The following is a 12580-nucleotide window of genomic DNA, read 5'->3' on the forward strand; positions in this document are numbered from 1 at the left end:
TGGAGCTGCTGCAGCGGTCCAGAGTCCGGGTCTCAACCTCCGCCTGGCTGAGACGCTGGGGCCTCGTGGCTAACCCACCATTGATGAATTATTCCAGCAATCACCATTTTCACATCATCCTGCAGTGTTAAACGTTTCTGCTCCGTCTGATATATACGTGCACATATTCATAGAACAAAAATATTCTGGGAGGTCTCGAATTGAGTTTTATTTACACAACAGTCTCCTCAAGGTGCTTCATACTGTAATGTAAACCCTACAATACATACAGAGGAAAACCCAACAATCATATGACCTCCTATGAGGAAGCACTTTGGCGACAGTGGGAAGGAAAAGCTCCCTTTTAACAGGAAGAAACCTGCAGGAGTAAGGAGAGGAAGAGAGCCAGGTCATCAACGTTTGAAATCATGGTCGTTAAGAGGGGAGTTTAGTGCAGTATCTTAGTTCCTCGTTCATCTCCGCCGCTCGATCGTCACATCTGCTTTCAAAACGCCAAATGACTCAACTCGAGGTTTCACAATAAGAGCTCGCTAACTGCGGCAGACTTCCTGGTAGCTCCGTCCGTCTTCTGTGCTCTCTGTGACGTTTTGTATTAATCTACTTCTGCCTCTCACTACCTAACTCTCTCTCTCTGTCTATGTCTCTCGCCCTCCAGCTCTGTTTAACCTGATCCCAGTAGGTTTGAGGGTCGTGGCCATCCAGGGAGTGAAGGCCGCGCTGTACGTGGCCATGAACGCCGAGGGATTCCTCTACACATCTGTAAGAACATCTGCCTCATCCTCATGTCCTTCTTGAGCTTGTTTCGTTAAAGGTTTGGAGCAGGTAAAGCCAGGAGCTCCTGACGTGTCCCCAACAATCATTTTAACTATTAAAACGTCTCGTTGCTGAAAACACTGATAGTCAACTACTGTTTGTGAGGTAATCAGGTGTTACTGCTTTGCTCAAGGGTGACACTGAGATAAAGTTTCTCACTGAAGTGAAAACACTTCTCTCAGTTTTAATCCCCACAAGATCTGATTTCAGATCTTATTTCATTATCTGACCGATCCAGTTCTTCCCCTGCAAAGAGATCCTGCGTTTGTTTTTTCTGTTCCAGCTCGTGTTCAGATGCAAACTCGGTGACATTACGGTACAAAAGTTCCACTTTTAGACAGCGTGTGTAATAATTAATTGATGATGAACAATGGAAGTAGTTAGGAGGACAGCCCTGATCAGACCGAGGACATCTACAGCTGTACTGCTGCTCAGCGAGTCCATCTAACATCCATAATTCACAACACGTGCATAAAACTTTAAAATGCGCCTCTCTGTGCGCAGCATCAGGATGGAGGCAGAGTGGTGGAGGAAGAGGAGGATAACGGCGACGATGTGAGGAAGCTTTCTCAGGCGTGTTAGACACAAAAACTAAATATGAGCTCGCAGTGCGCCCGAAGAAGCTAGCTGTTAGCTGCGATTGTTGGTCGGCGCTGTGGGGAAGATGTAATTCTGAGGAGCGACCATGAACTACCTGTTCTGCAGCGCTCCTATTGGCTGCTGCTGCCTGTCAATCACAGATGTCTCGCCGCCACTGCGATTTGAAGCCGCGGACGCTGACTGTGTGGTAGTTTGAGTCAGTGTAACACGAGCGCGCCTTCGTGGCGGGTATGTGATGAAACCTTGCTGCCACTTTGCAGCTGCGCTTCAGTTCTGCTTCGTGGTTTGATGCCATATATGGAAGTGCAGCTGTTAGTAAATGTTTCTGCACTTGTTAGCTCGATGGTCCTCTTCATGAATCTTAATCATTAATTAATTATTAATTAATCACAAATTGGCCTGATCCCATCTCACCAGTCGGTCCTGACTGCTCAATGCTTTGAAATGTAAATGCTTCCCATCGAGAGCGGGGAGATCACATGACTTCATCCCATCTCTCAGCCCTTCAACCACATGCCGAATAAATCCAGGATGGAAGAGGCAGCCCTGTTTTTTTAGGAGGTAAAGTGAGGATTTGGTTCGGCTCCATAAAATATAAACTCATGTTCTCTCAGCTGTAGCTTCAGATGAAGAGTACAGCAGCTCCTCCTCTTGCTCTGCAGTTATGTAAGAGCATTACAGCATGAGCGGTGAGACAGCTGCAAGTAAAGTTGTGCTGGGAGGCCCGAGCGTCTCGACACTGTTTACTGAAACCATCACGTCTTGATATGAGATGCAGGCTGCGTGCTGGGAGGAAAAAATACGCTTTTCATCATTTATTCTGTTTCCTCTTCCTCCTCGACATCATCGTCACGCTCCATTTGAAGTCCCGTCTTTCCTTCCTCGTGGCTCCTTTTTCCTCTTTATCTGTTGCTGTGTTTGTGTTGGGTTTTATTAAGTGTAGTAGTGACTTCAGCGTGATTCTTATCAGATTCTCAGTCACTCGTGAATCATTTTAAACACTCAGAGACAGATTTGTAATTAGCATCTGTGACATCTCACGGAGAGCAAAGTTTTTACATCAATACAAAGTTTATGACAGGAACGCGTCTCAAAGGTCGGAGCAGGGCAGCAAAAGGCTGGGAGAGGAAGCACAGCGACACATAAACATAATCGGCAACAGATTACAAATAAAAACAGCCTCTAAGCTTCTCCAGGAGCCTGCAGTCCACACCTGCTGACCAAAACTGCTTTTTATTTATTAAGTGATCACAGAATTGAGGTAACTGAACGCCGGCTCTGGCTCTAGGCTAGGGGGGGTTGTTCTGCTCTGATTGGCTCACCTGACCACCTGTTATATCCAGAGGGTGCACACACACACACACACACCTGTTATACCTGGAGGGAGGTGCTAAACTGGGACTTTAAACGGCCCAGCAGTCACGTTTGGTGTCCACCACAGCTTCCTGATCCGTGAAGGATAAAGTGCACGAACAAGACTTACATTAATATTTCAACTTAAAAGCTTTTTGAAGCTTTCAAAATAATGTCGAGTTTTATTCTTCAGCTGCTTTGCACTGAGCTTCTTTTCCCATTTATGTTTTATGGATTATTGAAGTTCTTACAGTTCAGATTCCTTTTGTTTAATTAAAATGTTCTAAAGACTGCAGCAGTGAACAGTTCCTGTGCTCAGTGTGAACCTCAGGCTGAGAATTAAGACCCAGCTTTTGTAAGACTCTCATGTCCTGTTACATGTGACGCTGCGCTGCAGTGCTGCTGACGCTATCGTGTGCGTGTAATGTGATCGATCACCTTCGAGGTGTTTCGTATTGGTCGCAGCTCATTGGCTGCTTCGCGTGTTGTGTCCTATCACATCCTGCCGTGTTTCTGTGAAGTATCAGCATGTAGTGACCGTTTCCTGTCCTGTCACACCAGGCAGGCAGATTCATATGGAAGTAAAATGATGACAAAAGCTTTGAGCACAAACTGAACCGTGACGCTAAAAGGCTGCTGGTCAGCACTCGACGCTGTTCATTTCAAAATAAAAGCCCCAAGTTTAAACTTCAAAATAAAACTCAGATAAAAGCAGTCGAGTCGTGCAATCAAACATGTGGACGCACAGAGATGTGAAGCAGGCGGTCGTGTAAGGAAAACTACAAAATGATCTCTCTGCTGATTACACTTGAAATGTTTTCTGTGTGTTTGTGTATCAGGATGTGTTCACACCAGAGTGCAAGTTCAAGGAGTCGGTCTTTGAAAACTACTACGTCATCTACTCGTCCACCATGTATCGGCAGCACGAGTCGGGCCGGGCTTGGTTCCTGGGCCTCAATAAGGAAGGAATCATCATGAAGGGAAACCGAGTGAAGAAAACCAAACCGTGCTCACACTTTGTCCCCAGACCCATCGAAGGTGAGACCAGCTGTGGACACAGATGTTGGTGGTGGCGATGCTTTCGTGTCTCACGGGTCAGACAGAAAGACAAAACACGAGGACGAAGTGTGAATTAGTAACGCCACCGTCGATTTTCTTTATCTGTAAAGAAGGTTTGTGGGTCTGCAGTATTGTTGAGGTCCTCGGGGAACCGTCCTGGAGTTCAAGGCACGCTTGTTTTCTGTTGTCCCAGAGTGAATATTTATCCTTACAGTTCATGACTGATTTTGCAGGTCTGTGATGACGTCAGTCCAACAGTTCCATTTCATTTAACCAACAAGTCATCATATTTCAAAACTTTTAATAAGCTAATGTTAAAACTATTTCACATTGTTCTTCTGTGTGCACATGCAGCTGATATCTTCAGCTTCCTCTGCTCCGCGTCAGTGAAAGACACACAAGTTGTGTTTAGAGGGAAGTGTAACCTCGCCTCCCGCTCTGAGCTAAACTCCACACTCTGTATTTTTACAACAAAATGTTTTTTAAGCGCAAACATGAGAGAAGAAGTAGAAAAGTCAGCTTTTTCTCCCAGTTTGGGATTTTTGTACTTTGAAATCGACGGTTCTCCACATGTCTGTAGTTTATCGTAGTAGAAGATGAGTTCAATAAGTGAAATGGGCTTTGAGGTTTTGCATTTAGAGGTGATTTTGTAAATGTAGGTGCTTAACACTGAAACACTGACATCTACATTCTGCTGGAAACGTCCTGATATTAAAACACAGAGGCAGGAAAAAGTGTTTCTGAACGTCATATCTCAAAATCCTCAGCCTCACATTCTGACCTACTTCAGGTGAACCGTTGGCCGAGTAAAGCCTACGTAAACACTGACCCTCTTAACAGTAAAGCAGCCGAGACTCGTATTTCCTGGTGAACTTGAACCAGAATTACATAAATTGAAAGAATAGCGAAGCCTTTTAATGTGATATTTTTAGTCCTGTTTGACGATACAACCAGTAAAACGGCAGCTGACTGTGAGACTGGGAGGTTGTGCTGTCGGTTTGTAGGAGCCGTTGTAGCTCAGCTGCTGTGCTCTTAGATCCTGGGAGCAAACGAGAGAGTTTGAGGAAGGCGTGGAGAGCTCAGAGGTGAGCCAGGAGCCGAGGTCGTCCAGCCAGAACTCAGAGTGTGAGGACAAGGTGAAGCTCTAATATCACAGATGGAGGTTTAACTGGAAACACGAAGCTCCGTCTCTGCTTTCAGCTGCTCTGCCCCTCCCCTCTCATCCCTCATCTTCATTTAAAAATATCCATCAACTATACATCTGTCAACTATCACCTTCCTCTCGTCCTTCTGTCAATCTTCTCCTCTTCCTCTGTGTCCTTCAGCCTCCTCCTCTCCCCTTCTTCCTTCTCCCCCCTCGTTAACTCACTGATGTCTTCTTTTACCTCCTCATTTCTGATTCGTTCTTCTTCTTTTCTGTTATTTAACGTCAGCACATAGACCTCGAAGTAGCTGCTAGTTTTAATAGCTTTGTTTTTATACTTTGCATAAAGGTTCAGGTGTGTCCTCGTCCACGCTGGCACAAACTGCACACCTGTTAGTTATGATTATGTCACTGAATGCAGCATCACAGGTTGAACTCTGACATCTGAATTTACGTCTGGATGTCTTTCAGTTTATTTTATGTGTAAATTCGAGAGTTGGTGGTGGCGTGATGCTTTAATGACTCACTGTCTTTCTCCCCCGTCCTCCCCCCGCCCTCCCCCCTGTAGTCTGCATGTATAAGGAGCCGTCGCTGCACGAGCTCGAGGAGAAGCTGCTGAAGTCCTCGAGGAGCCCGACGATGAACAGCGAGGAGCGGGCGAGGAGCCTGGAGAGGGAGCAGCGGGCAGCGGAGTCCTCCACAGAACGAGAGGCGTCGTAGCCTGCAGCGCCACCCGCAGGAGGAAGACGAGGCGAAGGTGGAGGAGGAGGAGGAGAACTCCCATTTTAACACTCCCTCTGTTCAGCAACAACAACAACTACAACCACACCGACGACGACGACAACAACCGCCATAACAACGACGGCGAAAACAAAGAAAAAAAGAAGCTTAAAAAAAGGGGAGGGGGGGCGGTGGGGTCTTCGTGCTCGTTATGAAATATTTTAAATCAAATGGGGGAGGGCGAGGGGGAGGGGCCTGTTTGGAAATGGAAAAAAAATCAAGACGTTGATGATGATGATTTACATTTTATGCAAAGAGCCCTGCTGAAATGGCGCTGAGAGGCTAGCCCACCTACTCTTCATCGCCACATTGTAATCATCATCATCATTTCTGTCACAACGACGACAAAATGTTTTTGCGAGTCGAGCGAGCGCTGAGAACTCCGAAGCTTTAAGCCATGTAGAAACTTCACTTCCTTTCATTTCTTAATGAATGCAAAGACTTTCGCACTTTTGACACGCCGCGCTTCTTCTTCTGCGTGATGTTCTGTCCGGTTGGAAGGAAGACCTTTTCTGTTTCGTCTTCTTCAGCTGCCACATCTTTACGTGCGTTATGTTGTGTTTTCGGGGTGGGAGCCTTTGTGGGTTTTTGTTGCAGACACTGGCGACTGAAGGAAAGAAGACGGCTCTGTGCCGATCGGACCGCTTCCTGTGACGGAGGTCAGTCGGGCGACCGGGTGACTGTACGCCTGAGAGGATCAGAACAGCGTGCCGGTTTGTGTGGTCGCTGCAGGTGGTGTCCACGTGAACTCCACATTCCTGCTTTTTAAAATCACTCAGCAGTTTGTAGATCGAGTTCCTGCTTTCGCTTCACGTTGACGAAAACCGACGAAACTTCTTTAAACGCATCCAAACGTGAAGGATCGAGTTCTAAAAGGTTTGTGCGAGGCTCAGAGAAAGGCTTTGACCTTTCAGCCCTGAGTGTTGTCTGCAGGCTTCGTCTCAGGCTGTGTTAACGGCTGTTACATCCGCAGAGGAGTTTATATTTGTCACTATGCATCTGAGACATCAGATATGATACACCCCAGAAGAGCTGGGGTGGAGGTGGGTTGCCAAGAGGCTTGTAAAAGCACCTGCAGCTGTTTATAGGTCAAATACAAGCCCAGTTTACGGTTGGAACAGACTGTAGTATAGATGGTGTACTCCCAAATATTTTCCATGAACAAATAGTTGACGATGGGGGGATTTTGAATATCCTAAAACATAATCAATTAATCATTTCAGGGGAAACGTAGGGCAGAAACAACCCTGGGTGCTTCTTGGTATAAACTATACAGTCAGTGTGCTGTCAGATTATAGCGAGCACACCCACTGTAGTAGTAACCGATCTGTAGTAACCATGAACTGTGCAAACATGCCAGAAATGTGCAGCTTAGCATAGTGCTAATTCTTTTCCATTGCACAGAAAGTAATAAATGAAGGACGGCAGGAGCCCAAAATCAAGCAGCAACTTTCAGCGGTGAGCCAGTCCCCATAGACTGGTATGTTAAAATGAACAGCTTTACAGTAGAAATATACAGCCTGGTAAAAAACACTGTTAGAGATAATTTCCTCCGCCTAAGAAGTCTGAGCTCCAGTTTTGGCGACTGAAATTCTGGAATTTTATTTGTATTTTACAGCGAGTGACGTCCTGGTAGCTACAGCTATCCTTTATAACCAGTCTGCTCTCCAAAACACGGCTGGTGTGAGTTACTGTTAGAGGCCTGCAGCCTGTGAGACACAACCCGGGGCAGGAAAGGTCAAAGAGCCGTGAGCACAGGTGGAGGTGTAACTCTGACTGTGGGGAGTTTCAGACACGAGGTTGGTCTGAAAGCTGCTGGTTTTAAAAAGAGATCAGCAGGACTGTGAAGTCCACCAATAATGTCATAAAAAACTGATCGCAGCTCAGTCTCTCTGTGCTGCGTTCAGGCTCTGATCACATGACAAGATTTTGGGTTTTGCGGCGTTACAAGAAATATTGCATGATGTACTTTCTGTGCGACGCCCCCGCAGACATGGGGAGGTTTAAATGATTTATTGAGACACTAACAGCCGAGTTGTGTAACTCTGATCCAGTCTGAACAGGACTGAAGCTGAACGACGAGCCAACCGCGACCTGCCCCGTGCAGGCGTGTTGGAGCTCTGCGTGATCAGGATTTAACGGGTTAAAACGCCACAGCATGCGCTCACTTTGTCTGTTATTAACACGACTGTGTGTTTGGTTTTGATGAGGACGGGCACACTGAGCTCTGATTGGTCCATTTGTTTATGTTGAATTGGCACGATGTGTGCAGCGGTTCAAGAAAAGAAAATTTGAATTTTAAATTTAACTTCAAGGAAAAGATGAAGTGGTCGGTTATTGATTAGTGAATCAAAAGATTCCAGAACAGGTTTTTATGTCGTGGATGTGAATGTGTTTGGATAAAACGCCCGACGCTCCCACTTTCACTCCCTCCACCGTGATGCATTCAGGTGTCGGCCGATGGGGGGCTTTGGAGCGTTTCTGACACTGCCCCGCTTTGTTTAGACAAAGAGCACTGCCCTGAAAACTGTTTCACTCCAACCTCGTCTGAACTTCACACAGCTGAAAGGAAAAGATTTCCTGTCATCTTTCAAAATAAAAGTCAAGAGTTTAAGGAAGAGCAGACGTGCAGCTCCCTGGGTGGATGCTCAGGATTGAAAGCTCCCTTTATTGCGTCCACCCCGAGTACGTTTCTTCCTTGCACTGCTCTGTGACGGCGAGATCTTTTCCTTTCCAGAGAGTAAAGTTTAGACGTTCAGCCTGAGTCGCTGCACTGCCCTCTCCAACCTCTAAGACTTTCCTTCTTCTCTCACTCAGACCCTTTACTTCTCTCCGATGTTACCAGCCGAGTTTCCCAAAAAGAAAACCAGGAAAAAAATGAAACAAGTCTCCATCAAACGCGTCCTTCCTCCTGCACACGTTCTATCACTGCCTTCACCGTTCTCAGCGGGAGAAAATCACCAGGACTGCAGCATGTATGGAAAGTCGTTAGTGCCATTCGTGCTGCGATCCTGTCTCTGCAGCTCATACTGTGGTTCCACAAGTTCAGCCTCTGTCGTCACGCTGGCTCAGAACAATCCTGAGAAACTTCTGTCATCATAAAATCATTTGTAAAGATATTTTTGAGTCATAAAGATCAGAGATGGAAAACCTCTGCTCAGGCTGAAATGTCCCTCCACTGTACTGTCCCTGGTTCCACATCTAGATTGGACCAAGTCCCCAAAACAGTCCCGGCTGTTCTTCTGATCCTGATTCTGTTGCTGATTAACAGGAAGCTCTCAGAACCTGAATAAGCAGCTGCTCATTTTAGAACTAGGCTGGGCCAGTTTGTACCATAAGGAGCAGCAAGTCAGTGTAGCCGTATTTAAGTAAGTTACTAAAAACACCTTATGTGCCAAGTAAGAGAGTAACGTCTGTTGGCGAAAAGAGCGTAGGGATAAAAACAGAGCAAAGGTTTAAAGAACGGTCACATTTTAAAACAGTTAAAACAACAACTGCTGATGACGTTCTGCACGTTTGTTACATAAAAGTCCCTTAACCCAGGGGTGTCCAGCTGTAGTCCTCCAGAGCTGCTGTCCGCAGCTTTTAGATGCATCCCTACTCCAACACAGCTGAATCAAAAGGTTCGATTCCCTCTTCAGCAGACATCAAGTTTGGCAAAGGCCTAATAACGAACCATTCATTTGATTCAGGTGTGTCAGAACAAGGATGCGTCTAAAAGCTGCAGGTAGCTCTGGAGGACTGGAGTTGGACACCAAACGAGGAGCTCGGCCTGCAGATGAACGAGAGTTTGAACTTTGATGTGTTTGTTTTTGGGAAACTCGTCACCTCCCGTCGGCCGACACCAAGCTGCAGAGATGACACTTAAAAACACTCTGATCGGTGGAAGTGGAGGGTAAAAGGAGGCGGGGTCAAGCGGGGCGTGGTTGGTGAGGTTGTAAATGGATAAATGGACTGAAGGGTGGAAATGAATGGACCAGTCACAGTCTGCTGCGCTGCCTCTGAGATTGTCTTCCAGTTTGGGGTTCTGGGTCGGACCGCGAGGACTGGAACACGAGCGGCTCGGCACGAACGCTCTCCTCTTAATGTTTCTGTAAGTGTCAACACAACCAAACCACTCGACAGAAATGTTGTACCGGGTGTCTTTTCTACCACATCCTCTGCTTCAGGCTCAGCAGGAGACCCAGAACCAGTTTCAATCTAACTGCCTTCAAGTTACGAGATAAGTTCGCCTCAAAAATCATGTGAGAGCCCTTTTGTACGGAGGAAGCAAAGTGCCAGTCACATAACCAAAACATATGTCATAAATCTCAGTTTATTATCTAAATAAATCTAAAATCTAGATAGAAATTAAATGTTGATGTAGTGGCCATCTTACTTTCTTCTTATAGTTCTCTCTTTGTCTTATATTTAAAATAACCACACTACGGACGGACGTGCGACTGTTTTACGCGTCGGTTTGTTAGCAAAAAACCGTCCACTTGATTATTTTTCACATAAATCTTTCACAATAAAGCTCAAGATCCTGTTGAGACTTTTCAAAATAAACTAAAATGATGAAAATATACATTATTTCAGAATATGCATCAAAAAAATGATCTCAAATGCAAACATGAAGTAACTACAAATGGCGCTCACATTTGAGCTCGTATAGCACGCTAGCACACGACAGCAATGAAACAAAAGCAGAAAAAAAAGGAAATAAATTCAACATAGAGGGAAAAAAAATCAACAACTTAGTAATAAATGTAATAACTTTCATAGATAAAATAATTTCTACTGTTGTTAACCATATAATTTAACTTTTATATGTTAAAGTAAATAAAAATGTTGTTTTGATTTATTTACATGTGACGCCAGATGACATTTGTCACCTTTCACAAAGTCACACGAACGCCTGCGAAGAAAAGATTTTAGTTGCGTATCAAATATTTGAGAATGTCTTAAAGTGTAAGAAAAACCAGATGTGTGCGTTCGTTCGCTGCTTTAAACGTCCACAGTGTTTCTTTCGTCTCCGTGCTGCCTGTTGTCATTTTACTGAGACATTCTCAAATACTTTAACTCGAGTCTTCTCAAGTTAGCAAAAAATAAGTGCAGGGTTTCAAATCCTTTATTTCACAAGCACAAAATCAGAGCGGGAACATTGAACCATCGTTGATAAGGCTCGCATCGATGGTAATCTGCGTCACCTGAAGGCAGCATGAGTTTGTAAACCGGTTCATGAGAAGCAGAAAGTGTAGAAAAGACAAAAGTCTGTGTTTTAAAGCGTTCAGGGTTCGACTCTGAGCTCTCTAGAAATTAAACAATGGCAGTTTTAAAGTTTCCTGCTTATAAAAACTGAGACGCTCAGTTTTTTTACTCAAAAACAGTGAGATGTTGAACCTGTAGGGGGCACTGTCGTATCACAAAATGATGATGTCATTACGAAGCGACGCAGGCCCAGGAGGAGGGTGAACGTCACCGAGTTGCAACGTGTTTGTCGAACCTAAAATCTCTTGCTCTTTCTTTGTGTTTGCTGATGTTTGCACCTTTTCGGACGCACCTCCATATAAAAACGCATCATATATTAGAAGAAAATCATCGCAAATACGCAGCAGGATGAAAAAAGAGTACTGAAAAATAAAAAAACATATAAGAGCATCAGTGTCTGTCTGTGTTTTTTACTCCTGACGATGAACTTGTTTGTCTGTGTACATGTTAATCTGCTCTGCTCATTCTCAGCTGCTTTGCATGAGTCACAAAATAATCCTTCTTTATCTTATCCTGGCCCTTTGGACAGCCCATCCTTCAGGGCAACTTTCTTCTGATTGGTTGCTCCTCACATAAAGGAGGTTTCAAGGGCGTAAGGGCGGGGCTTCTGTGCAGACATGACCATTTAAGGATATCCACTGCACACAGACCCTGGAAACACAATAAGCAACAAAGTCGGCCTCTGTGTTTTAATCTGAAATGAATCCTCATGCTCTGGCCACTGTTTCAGTTCAATTCACTTTTATTTTTAACTAACAACATTTCACAACAACAGCTGCCTAAAGACGTTTCAGCAGCGCCTGCTTAAAACAGGATTTCTGTACGTTCAGCTGTTCAGTCCATAAGCACGTTAGTTCGTTAGTCTGTCCCAAAATATTTGAGATTAGTGAGTTTGTGATTTTAATGTGTAAAGAAAATGAAAGAATCATTTAAAACAATATTGAGAAAAGGTCAGAGTAGCACAGATATCGCTCATTTTTATTTGAAGTTGTAACTTCAGCAGACTTGCTTCATGGTGATAAAGGGCCTCGTTTATCTGTCATCAAATCTCCTGTAAGTCCGAGGATTTGTATTCGAATGACTTCGGTCCTGCTGCATAAACACAAAACGCACAGATTCAGACTTTAGGCCACAAATAAAGCTCGTGTATGTCACGTTGGGATCTCTGAAGCAGCCGCGGCAGGAAACACTCAGGTGTTTTTGTGGTTTCCCACTAAAAAGCTCTCAGTTATTCCCGAGATGGTCTAAAAGCTCATCCAGGCACTCAGCGGCTGGTTTCCACTTTACGGGCGACGACCTCGCAGGCGGCTTCATCCAACTTTAACAAGGAGAGACACAAAAACACGACCATCAGCCGACATCACAGCAACAAGGAGGAAACACCGTCAGCCTGACCTCTGGGATCCAACAGCATCTCGTGGTTAAGCAGGTGGCAGGTTTTATTTTGAAAGAAATGACTTTTATTGTGAAGCATCTAATTACAAACCAATTCACACGGTTTGAAGCGACTCCGAGAGTTTCATTTCTAAATCTGGTCACACAGCTGTGAGAGTTTTACTACGAAGCAGCTTTAGCATTTTA

The 12580-nt window shown here is 44.9% G+C and overlaps 2 protein-coding genes across 3 annotated transcripts in view; both read left to right on the top strand.

The window, feature by feature from the left end:
- LOC146619520 (fibroblast growth factor 12-like) overlaps positions 1 to 5866 on the top strand; it is a 29723-nt gene extending 23857 nt beyond the window's left edge. For both annotated transcript variants that reach the window (XM_085371342.1, XM_085371343.1), the window contains exons 3-5: positions 656 to 759; positions 3606 to 3804; positions 5538 to 5866. In XM_085371342.1, the coding sequence (XP_085227468.1) occupies positions 656 to 759; positions 3606 to 3804; positions 5538 to 5689 (455 nt within the window). In that variant the 3' untranslated portion in view covers positions 5690 to 5866. The remainder of the gene's footprint in view (positions 1 to 655; positions 760 to 3605; positions 3805 to 5537) is intronic.
- An 81-nt stretch (positions 5867 to 5947) lies between these two features.
- Positions 5948 to 12580, top strand: part of il1rap (interleukin 1 receptor accessory protein) — a 33222-nt gene continuing 26589 nt past the window's right edge. Inside the window, exon 1 of the mRNA XM_085371346.1 lies at positions 5948 to 6625. The gene's annotated coding sequence lies outside the window, so the exon portion shown is untranslated. The remainder of the gene's footprint in view (positions 6626 to 12580) is intronic.

The sequence above is a fragment of the Diplotaxodon limnothrissa genome, linkage group LG14 (assembly GCF_057381915.1).
Source record: "Diplotaxodon limnothrissa isolate DT_005_m linkage group LG14, D_limnothrissa_male_GT1.1, whole genome shotgun sequence".
Taxonomy (NCBI): Eukaryota; Metazoa; Chordata; class Actinopteri; order Cichliformes; family Cichlidae; genus Diplotaxodon; species Diplotaxodon limnothrissa.